Genomic DNA, 19,872 nt, shown 5'->3' on the forward strand with positions numbered 1-19,872 from the left:
TACATACTGAAGGCTGTTTTGTCTCCCCAAGGGTAAGCAGCTCCCATTTCTTCAGCCACTTCTTATGCATTAATCCATCAGTACCAGCACCACTCTTGCTGCTCTCCAGTGGCCTTCCCAGCTACTTCACCCCACTCCGGATGAATGCCCAAAATGGGCCATGGTTTGCAGCTGAGGCCTTACCAAAGCTGAGCAGAGCACAAGGGACATGCAACTTTCCTTGCAGACAATGCATATTGTGCATAAGAATTCACCCAGGAGTAATTTAAATATCCTTATGCACCACCAGCACACAGAGGATGGCTTCCCAGAATATGATCCATTTTGGCAGATCCTTTCTGGCAGAGCCAGATGCCTCATCAGGCAATGCAAATCTTTCATTTGTCCTTGCTGAACTGCATCCAAATTCTTTCAGACTATTTCTCCAACTAGTCAATTCTAATCCTATCTTTCAGTGTGCTTGTAGCTCCTGCCAGTGTGATGCCATTCACAGATGTACTAAGTGTGTTCTTTATTCTGTCAGCCAAGATGTAGAAGTAAATATTGAATACCAGACTCAGGATGGGATATACCCCTGATGGATCTTTCAATTTTCTTAATCAGTCATCAATATCTATTGTTAATGACTTTTTTTTTCCTGAAAAATCTGGCACTCACTGTATTGTGATTTTATCTCAGGCATGTATCTCCCATTTACTTGTAAAAATGCCACAAGTGACAGTCAAGATACATTGCAGCTATCTGAGGCTTTTTCAATAGCCCTCCAGCTACCACTAAAACAGAATTAATTTTGGTTTGATGCAGTTTTTCAGGACTGCTGACTGTTAATCATCTCTTCCCCACACACACACTCCTAGTTACTTTGAAGTGGTTTGCTGTATTGTTTTAACGTTTACTCAAGTGAACCCAATACATCTATAATTGCTCAGCTTTTCTTTTTCCTCTGTTTCAAGACAGATGCTGTGCTTGCTCTCTTCCCAGTCTTCTGAACTTTGTCTGCCTATGAGCCAGACTTTCAAAGGCACCACTGCTCCAGGGCATGCTTTACCTTACCAAGTAAACCACTCTCTCTCTATTCCAGCCCAAAACCTACCCCTTTCTCCTCTGCTTCTGGCAAGTATTATGTTAGATATCTAGAGAAAAAAAAATCAACAAAACAACAAAGAACCCCATAAGAAAACCCCTCTGATTTCTTAGCTTTATTTGCTAGGCCTTTTCCACTGAGCCTCCCCAAATACCACAGCTCTTAGAGAACAACCTTTATTGCCCTTTATGTCCTTGACAGACTTTCCTCACTTTGAGCCTTTGCCACACTGTTTGTGCTGGATAAAACAGTTCTGCACCTTCTACAGGCATCCTTCCTTTGTCTGAAGCAAATGGGGAGCTTCTGATTTCACCACCTCACTCACCTTTCTGAGCATTTCTCTGAAAGGTGATAACATATACATGTGCCCTTAATATCAATTAATAATATACGTCCCCTTAATATCAATTATTTAAGGAAATGACAGCCCTGCCTAATTCTCCCTCCACCCCAGGATTCTTTCCCATGAGACCTCAGTTATTAGTTCTTCATATTTACTGAAGGTTTCCTTCTTGAAGTTAATGTTAAACAATTTGATACTGTCACTTTTTCCTAAGTATCATCCCATCATTTCGTAACTATTCCTGTTTACACTCCCTCCAGCTTTCAGAGGACCAGCCAACTCCTCCCATTCCCTTCCTTTTTGGAGGGAATCACTTCTGAAACAACTTCCTCTCCTCTCCAAAAAGTTATCCACCTCTGCACCAAAACTCTGTGCCAGCTGAGTAGGTCCTGTTCCTCCACACTTCTCTCCAACTCTGCCTCTGCATAGCTAGAATTCTTCATTTACCACCATGCCCTGCCTCTCAGAAAACTGTATTTTCTTTTTTTTTTCCCCACAAAAGACTGCCCTTCTTGGTTTGCCATGCCTGTGTTCTTTACCTTGTAGCATTACTCAGAGATCTGCAATTTGTTCATCTCTTTCTTCAAGCTGCATCTCAGACCACGCAGTCATAAAAGGAAAACCTCTGTTAACCTTACAGAATTAAGTTTTATTCTTTTCTATTAATATTCCAGCCTCATGAGTTACCACAGCAGGTGTTTGTTACACCTATTATATGATGATGTGTTAAGACATCATTTCTTCTAGTTCTTCCTGTTTGTCCACTTTTGCATTAGCAAGCATCTAAGCTGTTCAGTGCACCGAACTGCTAGTCTTCCTCCTTTTCCTCCAATGACCCTGTAAATATACAGCATCCCTAATTTTTAAGCCCTTTTTCAAACCAACATTTTTTAGTATCTGTCTGTAGGCTGTTTTCATCAAGCCCTCTAATCACTAACGTGAAGCTAATGTGAGCAGGCAAATGTGCTCTTCTCCTTCTTCAGGCACATCTAACAGTATCAGTCATTTTGAAATCAGCTGCCATCTGCCCCAAATGGATGATTCAGATCAACCACAGCGGCTTCATTCAGTACCCTCAAAGTGCTTAATAATCCTTCACCGATTTCCTCAGACAAATTTTTCTTATCTTCACAACAGGGAGAACAATGTACTAAGAGATCAGAGTCACTTATCTGGTGTCCCAGAGGAAAACAGAAGCAGAGCTCAAGAGGTCCAGACTTGCTGGGCTTCAACTATTGTGTTGTGTGCTCCTTCAGGAATTTTCCTCAGAGCAACCGGGAATCTCAAAGCTGATGAAAGATAAACCTATTTGTTAAAAACAGAAGTTCCCAACACTTGCCTGTTTCCTGCCATACAGTAAGTGCTACCCTTATCCCCTCCTCAGGGGCTCCAAGTCTAGTCCTGGAAGAAATGTCACAGAAAAGATAAATGGTGTTAATGTAAATAGGAATAGGTGACAAAGCTTGAAAGCCTCTCGGGCTACACGGCAGAGCCTCGGTGTCACACAGCAGCTTCTGAAGTCCTCAGTGGCCTTCTGTTTTGTATGCAGAAACGGAAATCCAAGTGCTACAGGCAGCAGCTGAACATGCCCTGAGTTCCTTTGCTCTTCCCAGGGCACACTGGGGGAGCAAGAAGCCATCCCCTTTCTCAGGTTGCCCCCACTGTCTTTGCAGCCAGGGAAGAGGCACTTGACACATGGATTTGAACTCAAGAGTCTCAAATGCTCTTAGAAAGAAGCTGACACACCTATGTGCCCCAGTGAGGAAAGGAGCCTCTCAGAACAGTGAGAGATGCAGCCTCCAAATGGCTTTCATATGAGAAACATTAATGGCAGCAAACGGCTCTGGGATGGCAGAGAAACGAGGCAGTGGGACATGAAACAGAACAGAAATTAAAATCAAGGCACTGCACTCCCATATGGCACCTAAGCACAGGTTTTCTGTGATAACGCCTTTCTGAAGGCCCCAGCTAACTGTGAATCTGGTTCAAAACTGAATGGAGCCTTTCTCTGCCATAGCCATCCATCCCTCTCAGAGGCAGCGTCCCTAAAGGCCAAAACATGAGACTAATTTCTAGTGGCGAGAATTCAGTTTTTTCCTGCTGGGTAACAGCCAATACCTTTGGCTAAATCAAGAAAAATCACAATAAATTTCACAGGGAGCCTCATCCAACAGCATCACAAGGAGAACTTCCTGTCCTCTGGCTACACCAAAGGAGAACCACTCTGACCACATGCACAGGCCAACACTGCCTCAGTGGTTTTTACCAGCTGAAGACACTGAGGTCCTACTGCTGTGCCTCCTAATCCAGCAGTTCTCAACCATCACAGACCATGCGACTCCTGTTTGTTTCTGGAACAGTCTGTGCAGAAATGAAGACTCTTGGATCACCACAATAAACAAAAATTTAAGAAAAGTCAAGCATTATACCAGCTTTGCCTGGAAACCATAACTCAGGGGTTTCTGGCTGTAGATCCAAGCATGCGTGTCTTATCATGCCCTGTTGATTCTGAAAGCAATGAGGAAAAAGGGAGGGGAAAGCTGTACGGATATCAGATGAGAAGTTTTTCATTTCTTGAAACTTTTTAATATATCTCTAAGCAAGTCAAATGTTCTGCTTCTGCAAATTGCATTCACTGGAAAGAAGGAATGGTATTTGTGCTCCAAGTTATCATTTCACTGCCACTGAAAACTATTTTAAATTATTCATCAGTGGAAACTCGGCGTACATAAATATGGCTTAGTGCCCAGTTCTTGGTCTAACCACTGAGACCAAGTCAGTGGGAAAGTGCCTGTTTTCTCAGGCAGACAGTTTTAGAAGCTAAACCTCAGAGTAACATCTGTATTTAATAAAATAAAACCCATGCCAAAAAATCAGCTATAAATGTAACTGGCCAGCCCACCAGCCTCTTACTTTAAGACTGCTGCATGGAAAAGTCCTGCAAAAGGTTAGATTCAAGATCTGATCAGACAGCCTGGAAATTTGTTTCTGGTTTATGCTAAGGAGCATGTGCCAAGAGAAGTGCTTTCAATGGGGTATTGGAAAACTTTTGTAGATATTGGGTCTTGTGGCTCCAATAAACGGGAGGTTAAGATCTGCCTGGTTTTGCCAAGTCCTACACAAACTAGGCACTGATACCTCCTGCAAGAAATGAACACAGCCCAATTAGGGGAGTGCCTGCGTAACTAACCCTGACAACAAAACAGAGACAGCATAAACTCTGTAAAAATAATAATCTCTCCTCCACCCTTTAAACAAGTGACCTCAAGAGCAAAAACTCTGCCCTGGACCAGCTACAAAGAGTGGCATCCAGGAGCTGGACTCATCTCCCCAGCTTCCCTTACAGAGTAGCTCTTAGCAAAGCTATTATCCTTACCAAGTTGTGAAAGCTGTAACAGATTGTTCTGGTTCCAAGGGAACTGACCCTACTGGGACTGTAATTCAGGGCTCCCCTGCAACAGGCTATAAGCAGTCTCAGAAGACCCCCTCCAGTCACACAACTCATGATGTGTCTCCTGCTACATCCTCCTTGTCCCATCTCCCTCCTACTTTTGTTGTCCTTACTTTGGGCACCTCATCATCACTGTGCAGCCCAGCTTTCAGTATCACCTCTCAACTATGGCCACCTCACACTCAGCATGCAGGAGATCAGTCATCTCTGAACAGGCAGAGAAATCCTGGCCCTATTTTCTGGTCTTTGCGAGACTGCTCCTCCAGGTGCACAAGAGACTGGAAACTGCCATGGTAAGTCAGTACCTCTATCCTCCCCTCAAAAAAACTGAGAATTACAGTCTCCATTGAAAGGCAACTCCATGGGAGAGGGCAAGTCATCATATACTGTGTTAGGCAACCAAAATCCTCTTCTCCTAGGAGGTTATTATACAACCTAATAGCTAAAATCTCCTTGCACCTTAAAGCAATAATTGCCCCTTTTTGCAATCATTAGGGGTGAAAGAACCATGCAACAAGTGTCTTGATTTGCAGGTACTGTATGTGGGTAGAGTCCCAGTTGTTGAGGTAAAGAGAATGGGATTATTTTACAGCACTGATACCACAGGTTTTCACATTCATAACACAGCAGCACCTTGCTGGGATCAGAGCTGCAACGAGTGAACTCCTTCCAAAACCAAAGCCAGGGACCTTTACACGAGAAGTTCATTATCTCATATGGATCAGAGGACGTATGAATGAAGCAAAGAGCCATATGACAGGTCTGAGGGTCATACTGGTTAAATATCTGTATTTCACAGCCAGTCTGGGACACAGACATTTGTCAGACCCCCATCACCTGAGTGTCACCCTCATGCTGTAACCTGACCGGTGCTGCGCACCTGCTGCTCTGCAGCACGAAACCAAAGCCCATCCCTGCCCTGAACTGCAGCCAGAGCCTGGCAGGGTTCAGCGAGCATGGCTGGGGCAGCAGGAGCAGTGAGAAACCAGTGGGATGGAAACAGGGAGAGGGAGGTCAGAGCCAAACCCGTCTGGGAGCAGGAACATGCCCAGCTGCCTGGCAAACAAATGTGGTTTTTTTATTGACTCAAAGGTCGGGCTCTCCAGGGCTCCATGCTACAAACGCACACATTTTTAATGTGCAGATGCCCCCTTTTCTAGGGAGACTCTCTGGCTGCTCTGGCTGGTGAGGATTTATGCTGGCAATTTTCATCTCTGAAATGGAGTAGATTGTGCTGAGTGTGAGGCATTTAATAAAGAAAAAGCATGCATCGTGACCTTACAGCGACACCATCATCAATGGGTTTAGCCCTATTTCCTCCTTCCTGTCCTTCAATTATTAATAAATATATTTATTGTGTCTTTTTGCCTCAAAAAACCAAGAAACCTCCTTCCTCCTGAAGAAATAAAAAAATGCAAGAAATACACTTTTGTGGTCATGGACTGCATCTTTGGTGAATGTACTGAGCTTAGCCTCCTGCTAAGCATCAAACAAACACCACATATAGGGGAATTTCTCACACAGGTAAAACACTTCATATATCCCTGGTATAGAAAGCCAAATTATTTTGCTACTGGAATCACTAACAGAGGACCCACTTATGTGATATACTGACCTCCTCCATTTTCATACAGCAGATGAAAGGTCTGAAATAAAAAACCCTGAGGGTGAACTGGAAATATTTCCACCTCAGGTTTAGTAAATTTTTAATATCAACATAAAGTTCAGTGGTAGAGCCTGCCCTTTTCTAAAAGCAGCATTTTTTATTATCACCATAAGAAGAGAGAAAAGAAGAACAGAGAGCTCCAAAAGGATGCCTCAGATTTGCCCAGCATGTACAACACTTGTGGTCAAACAGCTCTCTTGGGACACAGGTGGAAGAAGTGTTGGATAACCTTAAACCTGAAAATATTCCCATTTAGGTTTTTCTAGGAAGAGACACGGGCTGACTCATCTCTCCCTTTTCCCATCTCCTGCAATAACACCAGTTCTGGTTTTCCTTCCTTTTCTACTCCTGGCAATGTCTCACCCACATGCCCCGGCTCTGGGCAGAGGTGAGGACTCCCACTCACCATGTCTCAAAAATGCCTGGCAACAAATTAATTCTCAAGAAGCATCTACATCTTTTTGTATTTGTTTCAATCTGCTTCAGAATGAAACATACATTTTTAAAATATATTAGCAGTACAAATTGTCTCTTCTTCATTTTGAAAAAATTTGATTTCTTCCCCCACCCCCCGCCCCTTGCCCACCCATTTGGTTTAGAATTTTGTATCACTCCATGTCCTGGTTTTATTTCTGATAGTAGTTCACAATATTTTGACTAATATTAACATGCCAAAAAAAGCAGCTGAAATAGTATTTTGTTTTTATTTTGAAAACTAGTCTGACAGTCACTGGCTGTCACATATAATTTCCTTTACTAGAAAACAGTATCTCCTAGACATGCTGGTAAATGCCGCAGCTTGACACAATTGCACATGTTGTTAATAACAGCAAGGCACAGTGATAGGAAGTGATGCAAAAAAATCATAAAAATAAATACAGCTCCAAAACGAACTTTGAGAAGTTTTTCAATTCACAGTTATTTCCCTCATGGGAAATTATGTAAAAATAAATACATTTTTCATATTCAGTGTCTATTGTGGTGAGACATTTCCTATTAGATCAGAGTGGGGATCCCAGAAGGCAGCTGAGCTTGGTGTCCCGTAGTGCCAGTTGTGGGCTGCCTTCCCCCTGAGCTGCCAAGTCCTTCCCAGAGCCCGACTGCTCCAAGCCCAGTTGCCTTGGTGAGCAGCAAGAAGGAAAACTCAGCGGAGCTTTCCAAAAGCACTACCTCAATTTATAACCTTCCTCTTCCTCTCACAGTGCCCTGAGGCTGGGCTTATGGAGATGAAACTGCTGCAATGACTGCCCTTCCATCCATGTAGTTGAATTCACTCTGCTCTCTATTCCCATTTTTTTCATGGACAGTATCTGCCTATCCCTGTCCTCGAGGTATGAAGCTCCAATGCTGAACTAAACTGCCATGGGATGAAGCCAGTGAGTAGAGATATTCCACAATTATCAGCCATCTCCAACCTTCCATACACTCCATGAACTAGGAGTGCCCCCCTTCCTCTCTGTTTCTTTTAGCTCAGCATAAAAGATCTCAGGCACCTTTTCCACAGAAACACCACTGCTGCTTATCTAAGAGGTGTACTTCCCTGCTTCAGCTGAACAGCTTCCAGGAGCTAGGCATTTTTGTCTGTCTGACATGACCTGCGTTTTAGTTACATTCCTGATTACTTCTATAAAGAACTTGAAACTACAAAAAGCCAACTCTTATCTCCAAGAAACTTAAGACCACGTAACCTGTCCTCTTAAACTACACCTATCAAATTTCGCCTTCACTTCAGCTCAAGTGGAAACCATGTCTTGCTGGGTAGAAACACTGGATCTCGTGGGAGCAATCCTGATCCCAGATCCAGCAGCTGATGCCTGAGGTAATCCATTCCCTCCCATGGAGGTCATATCATGAGCACGGCTCTTCATCAAGGTTGAACATCATCCAGCTTTGTTTTTGGAACAGAAATTTCATCTTTTCATAAGCAGTACTGTCCCTCCAAGATGAGCACATGGGATGTTCCCTGTGGGAGGGCCTTGCCTGCTCTCAGGCAGTACAGTCCTTTGGACTTCTGCAAACATAAAACTTATAAACTCTTGGATTAAAATTGCACTTTTTTAGGCATTTATGCCTAGTGAAATGTTTGCAAGGAGCACTCATAGCTTTGGGGCTGCAAGGCAAAATAATTAAAAACAAAAGGGGAGGAGAAAACACTCTTAGCTTCCTGTTATGGAAGCTCCTCATTCCCTGATTGCCCCAGCTTCCTTTATCCTCTGAACTATTTCCAGTTTGCTTTCATTGGTTTTGAACTTATGATCAGATGTGAAAATAAATTATTTTTCCCAAAAAAATATAGGGTTTATATCTAGGAAGATCTGAGTTTCTCAAATACTTGTCTGAAGAGGGTGGGGCTGAATTCTTCTCTGCTAAAACCCAGGCCCAGGCCCAGGAAAAACACAACACTTTCCTAATATAGCAACAGAATCTTTTTGATAATCTGAACAGCTACTGCTTAACAAGTGGGGATGCCCTGAGTGGATGGTGGCTCACAGACAAACCGGTACTCCCTCATCAGCAAAGCCATGATGAGGTAAAAAAGATCTCGGGCTGGCAGAGACCCTGCCCTGGAAGCATTTGCAACCTCCTCTCCTGGGACTGCCAGAGAAGCAAACGGATGCCCCTGTCTTAAAAGCAGGGCTCACAGTCTGCCCTGGTCCAGGAAGGGGAAATAGCAGCACAATTGCAAAAATAAACCCCTGGGAAAAAGCTGTTCAGTCCTCTGAGCTCAGAGAGGTTGGAAAATAATTTAATGTCAAAATACAAGTAGGGCAGTAATTCCACATTCATCAAACACAGGGAGGAACATCCTGAAAGGAAAGGCTAGAGACGTTCCCTCTTCACTGTATCTGCAGACCTGGATCCCTGACCAGAGGCTCCACACTGGGTCTTCCAGGGTGCACACACATGTGCTCTCAGGGTGCATGTCTCTGATTTACTCTTCTTCCTGTTTTTGATTGAAGGAAATATCGGGGCCATTGCCATCATAAAGTAGAATCATGCAATTGTTAGGCTGGAAAAGACCTCCAAGATCAGTGAATCCAACTGTTTACCCAGCCAACTCCACCACTAAACGGTATCCCTAAATGCCACATCTGCACATCCACTAAATACCTCCAGAGATGGTGACTCTACCACTGCCATGGGCAGCCTGTTCCAGTGCTTGACAACCCCTTCCGTGAAGAAATTTTTCCTAACACCCAATCTAAACTTCCCCTAGTATATCTTAAGGCCATTTCTTCTTGTCCTGTTGCTTGTTACCTAGTAGAAGAGACTGACCTACACCTAACTACAGCTTCAAGTAGTTTAAGAGGGCAATAAAGTCTCCTCTGAGACTCTTTTTCTCCAGGTTAAATGCCCCCCAGCTCCCTCAGCTGCTCTTTACAAGACTTGTGCTCTAGACCCTTCACCAGCTTCTTTTCACTTCTCTGGACATGCTCCAGCACCTCCATCTTTCTTGTGAGGGGGTCAAAACTGAACACAGAATTTGAGTTGCACCAGTACATTTCATCATCCAAAGACTGCACTGGATCTTTGCACTGTGCTTTGCTCATCCACCCCACACCTGCAAAGGATTCTTGTATAAAAAAACCCACCAAAATTCAATTTCCCCAAGGCAGTCATGTGTCACAACAGCGCACCAACTCTGTAGCTGGCTCTGTTGCAGATGTGCCCCTGTTCACTGGCACCCAGTCCACAGCACTCCCCCAAGGTAGTATGAAATTCAGGAAAAGGAAAGAAAGTGTTATCTTCCCCCACCTGCTCTGCAGGGCCAGACATGCTCCCAAACAGGAGCTCAAGGACTTGCATGTGTGCTGTATTTACATTCCTTTGCTCCCATGATAATGGCATTACCAGACCACACTCACCTTTCAATTTCTTCTTTCCAAATTTTAATCCAAATAGAGACATCCCAGAACTTTATTTTAGTCCAACTCCATGGAACTTCTACAAGAGAAAAGAGAAGGCAATTCACAACAAATACAGCATCACATACATGTAATTATATGCCAAAAAAATGAGGGAAACAAACTCCTAAACACTGTGGCCAATAGCCACAGTTTATCATCTAGAATGCTTTAAAATACAAAACAATCTTAGGTTTTCAGGTTGCACTGCATCAGTGGGCTACCCTACCTTGGACATGCTGATCAATTCATCTCCTGACATGGCACAAAGAAGGGGCCAGTGGAGGAGAGACTGGAAAGGACATTCCCGCTACATTGGTGCTATATGAAAATGAGAAATACACACGCAGGGCTTGTACTTAAGGCACAGAGGAACTGCGTGTCTACCCAGAGCAAGACCAGCTTCCTTGAAGAGGAGGAAGCAGCGGGAAGCACTGGTTTCCTGTAAATCCGCCTCTGCTCAACATGTGCTGGCTCACACTGTTGTCCATTGCTGGTCATCCTGCATGTTTGGGGCAGACTAGAATGACATTTCTCCCCCATTGGCTGCAAACTACTTGGCCCAGAAACCTAAAGCCAGGCACCAGAAATGCATTTAAGGCCCTGAATACATCCTGATAGGCAGAGGAATTGAGCATTTAAAAAAAAAAAAAATCACATCCAAACTGGCTGGTAGTGAAACTTTCTGTGTCCTAATCATCAGACAAGTTTATTTAAAGGATTTGAAGGTGATGCTGGTGCTGACAACCTAGAGGATCTGTGAACATGAGAAAAGCTGGCATTGCTCTGTGACCCGGAGCCTGAATCAACAGGAACACTCTGCCAGTTGTTTAAGTGGTCAGTGAGCCAAGCTGAGACACTTAAGGGAGTCACAATCTATCTGTAACAAGTTTTCTAGGTGACAGAATGTAGTTTTTGCACTTTATCCCATGCTATCTGTGTAAAGCAAGGGTGCATAAGGAGACAGGAATAACAAATATATCATATTTTGGAAACACACATGTGCAAACATAGCCTGTGCCACTGCCCAAATGCAAGCCTGATACAACACCACCGGTGCAAGTTTAGGCTTCATGTCTTTTCAGAAAATACAGGTAAACTTTAAGGAAAACTCTACCATCCTTGCATAGGTCAAACTTCTGCACAGATCTCTGCCCCAGATGCTAAAGCAAAGCTCTATTTAGCAGCTACAGCTCAGTGAGTCTGAATTCAGTGAGGGGTCTGGGAGCCTCTTTGTGCCCACTCTGCTTGGAAGAAGTCCCTTTTCTTTCATTCATCAATTGTTTCTGCTCATCATGACAAATGCTTTGGCAACACCTCTCCCCAGAATTTCTCTGCCCACGAAGCCAAACCACTTAAAGTTAAAATATGCATCAATATATCACAACCTAAAGCTTCCTCGATCCTGCTGACCAAACTAACTTTCCATCCCTGAGCTCAGTCAATCACTTTCAACATATTTCTTCCATGTTTTAGAATTACTATTATGTCTTACGAAATCCTACTAACTAGGACAGAGAGCTCCCCGTAAGATGGTGGGGAGAGCAAGACACTACCCACACACACAGAGGTAAATACCTCAGATTTCCAAAAGCACCGAGAGCCACAGATCTGATAATCACTAATCTGGTAATCCTGGCAGCACAGGGATGCAAAAGGTTGACTGGTTGTCATCAGAATATTGATGATTACATGAGCCATATGAACTCTGGATGCTGCTTTATTTGCGAAACATTTTAAAAAACAATAGTCACTGTTCACTGTCAGCACAAAGATGCAAAAGGTTAACTGGTTATAATCATCATATTGATGATTACATGATCCATATGAACCCTGGATCTTCTTGTATTTTCCAAACATTTTCGAAAAACAATCCCCAGCTACCAAACTTCTCCCAGCTGTGCACTCAATTGACAAGGCATATAATTTCAGCAGAGCGTGAAATAAAGATGTTTATATTTTTGGGGGAGCAGAGAAGAGAAGGTGGTTATAAGCCTTCTTTCAGCAGCAATAACATGAAACAAACAACAGACCTTCACATCTTCTGAACAAAAACCTGCAACTCCCTTCAGCTCTGACACATAGCTTTTGTTAATTACTGTGATTCTTTGAACACTGGTTTCTGGTGGGAGTGCAGTGTGACAAGAAGACTGAAACAATACACTGTTTTGATATGGAAGGCATGTAGTTCCCACAGTGCATTAAATCAGGATTGTATTGATTGAACGTCTTCACTCAGCAGTAAATTTAAGTTACCATCATGGCCAGCACAAATACCCTTACAGGCTTTCAATTCCCACAAAACTTTGCCTTTTAAGGCAGACATGGGAGGTAACTTTGCCACATTCATTTGTACCAATTACCTCTCCGGTACATCATTTCCACCACACAGACTCTGCATACCTGCTCACTTAGTTAAATCCCAGGAGTTACGTATGAATCCTTCCCAAGCTGACCTGATCCTTTAGGCAAAACTCAGTTCCTGACTTGCCCAAACCACAGTGTAATTTGAGAATGTGTCAGTATTCAATGGGCACACAGACGATGGCATTAAGAGCTGGGCACACCCCTATTGCATTGAGGTGTACCCTTTATTTTCATAATACTGCAAATTTCTTCCTTTACTGTCTTGTTATTGACTCACACATCTAATCCCCATACTTCTTTACTGAGGAAAGCCACTCTCATGCTGGCTGTAGCTTCTGTGAGAGGCTGCCTGCTCACACCCCCTCTGTGACAGTACACTGTCACACTTCCAGGTGTCTGTTTTCAGTCTGAGAGTTCATTGACCACCAGCTGCCAGTGTGAAAACAAACACAAGCAAGTAATGGTGAAGTTGTCCCCTTTGGTGGAGCAACAGGTACCTGCTCCTGTTTGTCTCAATGACCACAGCTTGTGCAGACAGATGTGCCCTCTTGGATGACCTTGGCTCTTTCCTGTCTTTCAGTCCCAGGTCTTTTTTCTTGGCTTACTTTAGACTCTCAATTCTACCTGCAGAGTCCAACATCTTTGCACCTGTATTTATCAACAACCTCCCTCAGGGTATTTTTTTTCCCCACAGATTTCACATGTAATCAAAATTCATGCCTCTGTTCCATTTTCTTTGCTTTTCTATTTTTTAAGTCTGAGATTCAGTTTCCCTTCCAAACTTGCAGTGATGGGTCATCAGCCTCCTATCACTCACATCCATTTTTAATTACAGTTTTAATTTCTCTTTGTGCTTTCTGGGAAAAATAAATTACCAGGGGAAAAAAATTATCTCATATTTCATTGGTTGTGTGGCATTAAGTATTGTCAAATTTTGGTAGGACAATTTCATAGCCTCCTTTTCCTGAATTAATTAAAAAACCAATAAACACACCAAAAAAACCATTCTATAGTCAAAAAAAAAAAAGGCAATTTCCTGTTTTTCTTAAGTCTCTCTGGCACCAGCTATGGTCAGGCAAAGTGAAGTGCTGCTTCAGTCTCCTCTAGTTGCTTTCCACAGTCTGTGTCAGCCCTTCTGGATTCTTTGTTGTTGTTCTGTTTTCCACTTGATTATTTTTGGATTTTCTTTATTTCTTTTTACCCCACGTATTCTGCACTGTTCAATAATCAACTGAGGCTCAGAGTATTTGAACACTCATGCAGGTCCAACCCTTCAGCTTAACAGGACACATGTTGCTTCCCTGTATTTTCAGGGCCTATAGCAGAAATTATTTAAAGTTCAAATTCCCCATTCTTCATTTATGGGGAATTGGGGGTATAAGCGACAAATAAATTATCCCCTCTCAACATATAACACCTTTGTACCTACAGGGCTCTATGAACTGTGTCTCCATTGCTTACACATCTGCAAAGACAATCCACGTGCTTTATGGCAGCTGACAGTTTGATCATGGGCTCTGAGTATTTCAATATCCACAACGAGAAGCTGCTTTGACAGCTCTTGAATAAGGAAGGGATGTTTTCTCATAAACCAAGTTCAGACTTATTTAAAGAAGCCAGACGGGTCAAGGCAATCCCAAGTACAGGCTGGGCAGAGAATGGATTGAAAGCAGACCCCAGGAGAAGGCCTTGAAGGAGCTAGTGGATGAGAACCTCAACATGAGCTTGCCATGTGCACTCACAGCCCAGAGAGCCAAACGTGTCCTGGGCTGCATCCAGAGCCCCATGGGCAGCAGGGGAGGGAGGGGATTGTGCCCCTCTGCTCCGCTCTGCTGAGACCCACCTGGAGCACTGCATCCAGCTCTGGGGTCCCAGCACAGGAGGGACAGGGACCTGCTGGAGCCACTCCAGAGGGGAGGCTACCAAGATGATCAGAGGGATGGAGCATCTCTCCTATGAGGAAAGGGTGAGAGAGCTGGGATTGTTCAGCCTGGAGAAGGGAAGGTTTTGGGGAGATCTCAGAGCAAATGTCAGTACTTAAAGAGGCCACAAGAGAACTTGAGAGGTACTTTTGGCAAGACATGTAATGACAGGACAAGGGGGAATGGCTTCAAACTGGAAGAGCGTAGGCTGAGATTAGATATTAGGAAGACATTCTTAACTGTGAGGGTGGTGAGGCACTGGAATAGGTTGCCCACAGAAGCTGTGGCTGTCCCATCCCTGGAAGTGCTCAAGGCCAGGCTGGATGGGGCTCTAAGCAACCTGGTCTGGTGGAAGATGTCCCTGCCCATGGCAGGGGAGCTAAACAGGATGATCTTTAAGGTCCCTTCCAACCCAAACCACTGCACAATTCAACTATTTGGCTTGAGAACACAACTGCAAAGCTCCTCCTGCATAAGGGGCAAGTTGCAGTGAACTACAACATGAGGAATTTGCAAAGGTTCACTGAGGGCTGTACTGCAAACTGGGGGTGGAGGGAGGCACTTCCCACCATCACAGTCTTGAGAGGCAAAATGAGAAAAGACATGGCACAACCTGGATGAATGCAGAGCAGATGCCGTGGATGGAAAACACGTCTTGTTTCTTGGCCCTATTTCTCTGGACAAAGCTATATGATACATCAGATTCAATGATAAATACGGATTAGAATATACTTGGTGCCTCTGCTCCTATCACTTCATTCCCGGACTCTGTGAAATGATCCATGTTAAATACAATCATTTTTGGAAGGGTTATTTTAATCCAGATCATGGGGTGTAGTTCAGTACGGACTGAAAGTCCTGCCCAAGTAGTGGTCATATCAGATCTGAGTGGGCAGTGAATTGTGCTATAGTACAAGAAGCAAGCACCCAGAAATGAGGGGAATTAGTCAGCAGAACAAGATTTCTCCAGTCAGTTTTGCCATCAAATATCCTGTGGTATGTATACACACAAAAAAGTTGAAACAATTCCGTGCAGATACAAATTCAGAAAGCATACCATGCCTCCACTCACCTTTTCACATCAGGTCAGTTTTTGCACATAAGTTTTAGTTTTTTAAAATTTGTGTTTAGATGATGTAGTGACCACAAACACCCACAGGTCTTAGAATTCTATTATTTTCAGGCTCAAGTACTAAATATCCAACCAATAACTCAACATACAAGAAAACAGATCCTAAGCACTGAGCATCAGGACAGAAAAGGTTGAAAACTTCTTGCTTTCACTACCCATTGCTCTTGGTGGAGTAATGATGTTAAATGCCAGATACAAGTCCCTAAATTTTAAACATGTATCACTTTACACTGGATTTGGAGGCACAACTGAGAAGATACTATGGATTTAAAATACATCAGGTCCTCAACCTCCCTGTTTTATCCATGCCTTTGCTGCCACATGTCATGTGCTGGAGCTGGACAGTCACATTCACTCGCAGGTATTGCAAAAGAAGGACATCACAGTGCTGTGTTTGCCAAGGCTCTGGTAAGAGCAGCATAAAGGCCTGGCACACCCGGCACAAACTGACCTTGCCATGTGCCACACAAAGGCATGTTTACTTTGAACTACAGCTGTACTAACTATTTCAGTCAAATTTGTCAAATTTCGGTTCCAAACAGAACACATTTGCTTTTCTCTATCAAAAGCAGACACAAAAATTTCAGCCATTAGAAGGAACTAGCACTAATCATCATTTAGCACTGAAATACATTACTATTTGCATTTCTCCACCCCTCCTTACAGCCTCCGGTGTTTGAATACCTCAAGAGCAAAACAGGGAATAGCATGTGTTGTACCACTACCCGCTTTGCAAACACAGAAAGTGAGATGCAGGGTGGACAATCAAAATGTGTGTCTTGAATCCCAGAACTACTCTTTTGCAGGACTAAAGTCAGATTTGGCAGATCTAAAACCCGGAATAAGTTTAAGGCACTGTAAGTGGTCGCTCTTTGCATCAGGGTTTACAAAACGAGTGTAGTCTCTGGTTTACACCTACTGACTCACTGCAAAGAGTTTGAAAGTATCCCTGAAACTTCCCTGCTTTTTTCATACCTGAAGAGGTATCCTGGATGAGGTGAGCCAGCCCTACAGATATTTTCGGGTGCTGTTCCAATCTATACATACAGAAGCCCGTGAAACTCCGCGTTTCCACCCCTACACTCAAATGTGCCAATGCAATTAGCTGTAATTGCTGGGAAACAGGCTCAGTCTGTTATCTGCCACGTCTTAGAGTAATGATCCAACATCCTCCATCTGTCTTCATTAAAACACTCTTTAAACTGACACCAGGATGGCAGTTAAAAAACTGCATTCAGCTCCTTTGGGTAAGTTAGCTGCAACGACGCTCAGGTTACGGATCAACAGCTGTGGCGGAGCGGGCTCCCAAAGAGGAACGCGGTCTGATCCCTCTGAAACAAACAATAGCAGCTTCCCCGGGCGGCTGCTGCTGCTCCGGCCGCTGCTGCTTGGAATCATGCACAGCTCAGCTCACTCCACCCAGACGTCTCTCAGCTCGCCCGTAGGAAAAGCTCAACCCCGAGCGCTTTGATTAAGCTTCGCAAAACTCTTGGGTCTGGGGAAAAAAAAAAACCCCACATGTTTTCGGCCTCCCCTAAAAGTGGCAGGGAAAAGGAAAGCGGAAGGAAAGCATTAAATCTTACCCTTGAAGCCTTGTGAAAGTCACAGCAACAAAGTTGCTGCCCTCCATAGCACTCTGGTATACTCCTCTCTTCTCATTTACACGCAGCTTTATCCCCTCCCAAGACCGACAGCTTCGCTCGCAGTCGCAGCGCCGGGTCATTCACCTAAGGGCGCAAACCTTATCTGCGCTGTGAGATGGGCATCGTGTGTCCTCTCCGACACCCTTAAAGTCCGCCGCCGACTCGCTCTGACATACAACGTCCCGGCAACTACACTTACTCCAAGTTCCTTACTTCTTACTTCAGTCACTGGGCTTGGCTCCTTGCCAAATTTTTTTTTCCCTCCTCCTTTCCTTTTTTTATATTCGGTTTCCTGTAGGGAGAGTGTAGTAGCTCCCTTTAAAAATAAAATGCTTCAGTGCTACAAACTGTGAAAGAGTAAAGCAGAAAAGCAGAACACCTAGGCTTGGGGAAACCCAGCTAACTCCAGAGGCAACAGCTGCTCGCTTTACCTACCTCCTGCCGACGCGGAAGCTTTCAAAAAGAAAGCAAGCGGGTGAAAGAGGCCAACATATCAATTTGCTTTCAAAAAGGATGAACTTGGGAAGGGATCCATTTCTTAGCAGCAGCCCTTCTCTCTGTGTCCGTAACGCTGGAGTCGGTCAGGACTCCTTAAATCCAGAGACACAGTCCTACAAGCTGATCCCAAGGCTCCACCTCACCCACTTTCCAAAGCTGTGAGTAGCAAAAACTCTGCAAAGAAAAGTCTCATAGAGCACAATTGCATAACTCAACCACAGAGCTTCCTCCGGCCAGCCAGAGGATTGCTTTGGCGCCAAATTGCTTGCTCATCCCGAGAACACGACCTTCTCTTGCCCTTCAGGACACCTGCCTGACCTCACTGTGGTCATGGGGTCCCTCCTCACCAGAGCCCCCCAGCACTCTTGTGAGCCTTCCAACCATCCCACCTGTTTTCCCACCTTCAACGAACAAAAATTCACTTTTTTGCCTAAGTTGTGGGACCCTTTACAATACAGTGTCCTCCTATATGCCAGTCCCCTGGCATTTTACCTACCAGATGCTCTAGTCTCCAGACCAAAACTGGGGCAACTACAACTTTAATCCACTTCTAGCTTCCCTATACCTGTGAATTGCAATTATTTTTAAACCACCATATTCTTTACATAGCCATGTTCACAGTAATGCCCACCAGGAACATCTCCATTTATTGTGACAATGCAAGAAACTAACAGTTCTATGTGTATTTGTGTCTGTTTTTCTCCTTCAACTTCTGAGTTTTTCTACTGGGAAATTCATCAATGCTGTTAAAATTAATTTCAAACCCACCCACTTGAATGCATTAATCAGCTGATTAATTATAGTAACACAAGAGTCAAGGCTTTGCCAAAGAGTATTTTCTAGAAAGTGAAATCTTCTGTAGTCAAGAGGAAAGGTATGGAGGACCCTGGAAGCTGCACTGGCAGTACTCCAGTGCTGGTCATGAAGGTTGAGGAACAGAGGGACAATGAAGAGGACGCTCTAGCACCATAAGCAATTTCTGAAAGAAGAAAAAGAGTCTGTGCCCTTTGCTATGACTTCAGGGATATTCCAAGCTACACTGATGTGAGACAACACTCACTGAATTGGCTTCCTAATTCTAACACATGTACAAACAGCCAGCATGGGACATGGCACATAGGACCGATCTCCTCAAGATCCAGGTAATTTTCAGATGAGTATGACCTTGACAGCATCTAACTGGAGAAGAAATTCCCCCTGCAGTAGCCATTTCTCAAGTTCTCACCAACCACACCTTGTTTTAACAGCAACAGCCCAAGTATCACATTTTTTTCCTGCAAGCAAAAGTACAAGGATCTGGATTAATTTTGGTCCTTCTACATATTTGGAGAACCCCTTGGTTTTGCCTCATTCTGGAGTCTTCCTCCTTCTTATAACTTTCATCTGCTTTTCTTCATGACATTTTAATATGTTGGTTGATGACGAGTCATTCTACACTACTCCTACTTTCTTTGCTGCTGTCTTTGTACTTGCTTGTTACCACTTTGACCTCGGCGACAGTAATTTCTTCTTTCCTAGAGTTAGATTTGTCTCCTTCCTCTGACACACAAGTGGAACCAATCATAAAGTCACCCAGCCCTGGATCTTGTTTAGACTTTAAAATAGCTAAGAGTTTAGTAGGCTGTTTTGTTAATGATTTTTATTGGCACTGAAATCCACCTCACATACATTGGCCATGACTTTTCCCCTCAGCTATGCTTTCCTTGTGGACTCCAGTGAACCTGCTTACATAGGGAAGCTCAACACACATGGAAGTACTCAGAAGAGCAGGAGTGACTCAGGGTTATGAACTTGCCTTACACTTCATTCCCTGGACAGCATCTTCCCGATCACCACACAATTTGCATCCTCCTTTGCAGAT

The 19,872-nt window shown here is 43.9% G+C and overlaps 1 protein-coding gene across 6 annotated transcripts in view; it reads right to left on the reverse strand.

Annotated features, from left to right (window-relative positions):
* Positions 1 to 19,872, reverse strand: part of ATP8B2 (ATPase phospholipid transporting 8B2) — an 84,664-nt gene that overhangs the window by 54,543 nt on the left and 10,249 nt on the right. For 2 of the 6 annotated variants that reach the window (XM_019283318.3, XM_019283319.3), the window contains exon 2: positions 10,411 to 10,489. In XM_019283318.3, coding sequence (XP_019138863.1) covers positions 10,411 to 10,453 — 43 coding nt within the window. In that variant the 5' untranslated portion in view covers positions 10,454 to 10,489. Of the gene's footprint in view, positions 1 to 10,410; positions 10,490 to 10,678; positions 10,746 to 16,845; positions 17,366 to 17,453; positions 17,894 to 17,948; positions 18,146 to 19,872 lie in introns of those variants that run through there. The other 4 variants (XM_010395086.4, XM_010395087.4, XM_010395085.4 and 1 more) reach the window with 4 other exon arrangements.

Source organism: Corvus cornix, chromosome Z, assembly GCF_000738735.6.
Source record: "Corvus cornix cornix isolate S_Up_H32 chromosome Z, ASM73873v5, whole genome shotgun sequence".
Lineage (NCBI taxonomy): Eukaryota > Metazoa > Chordata > Aves > Passeriformes > Corvidae > Corvus > Corvus cornix.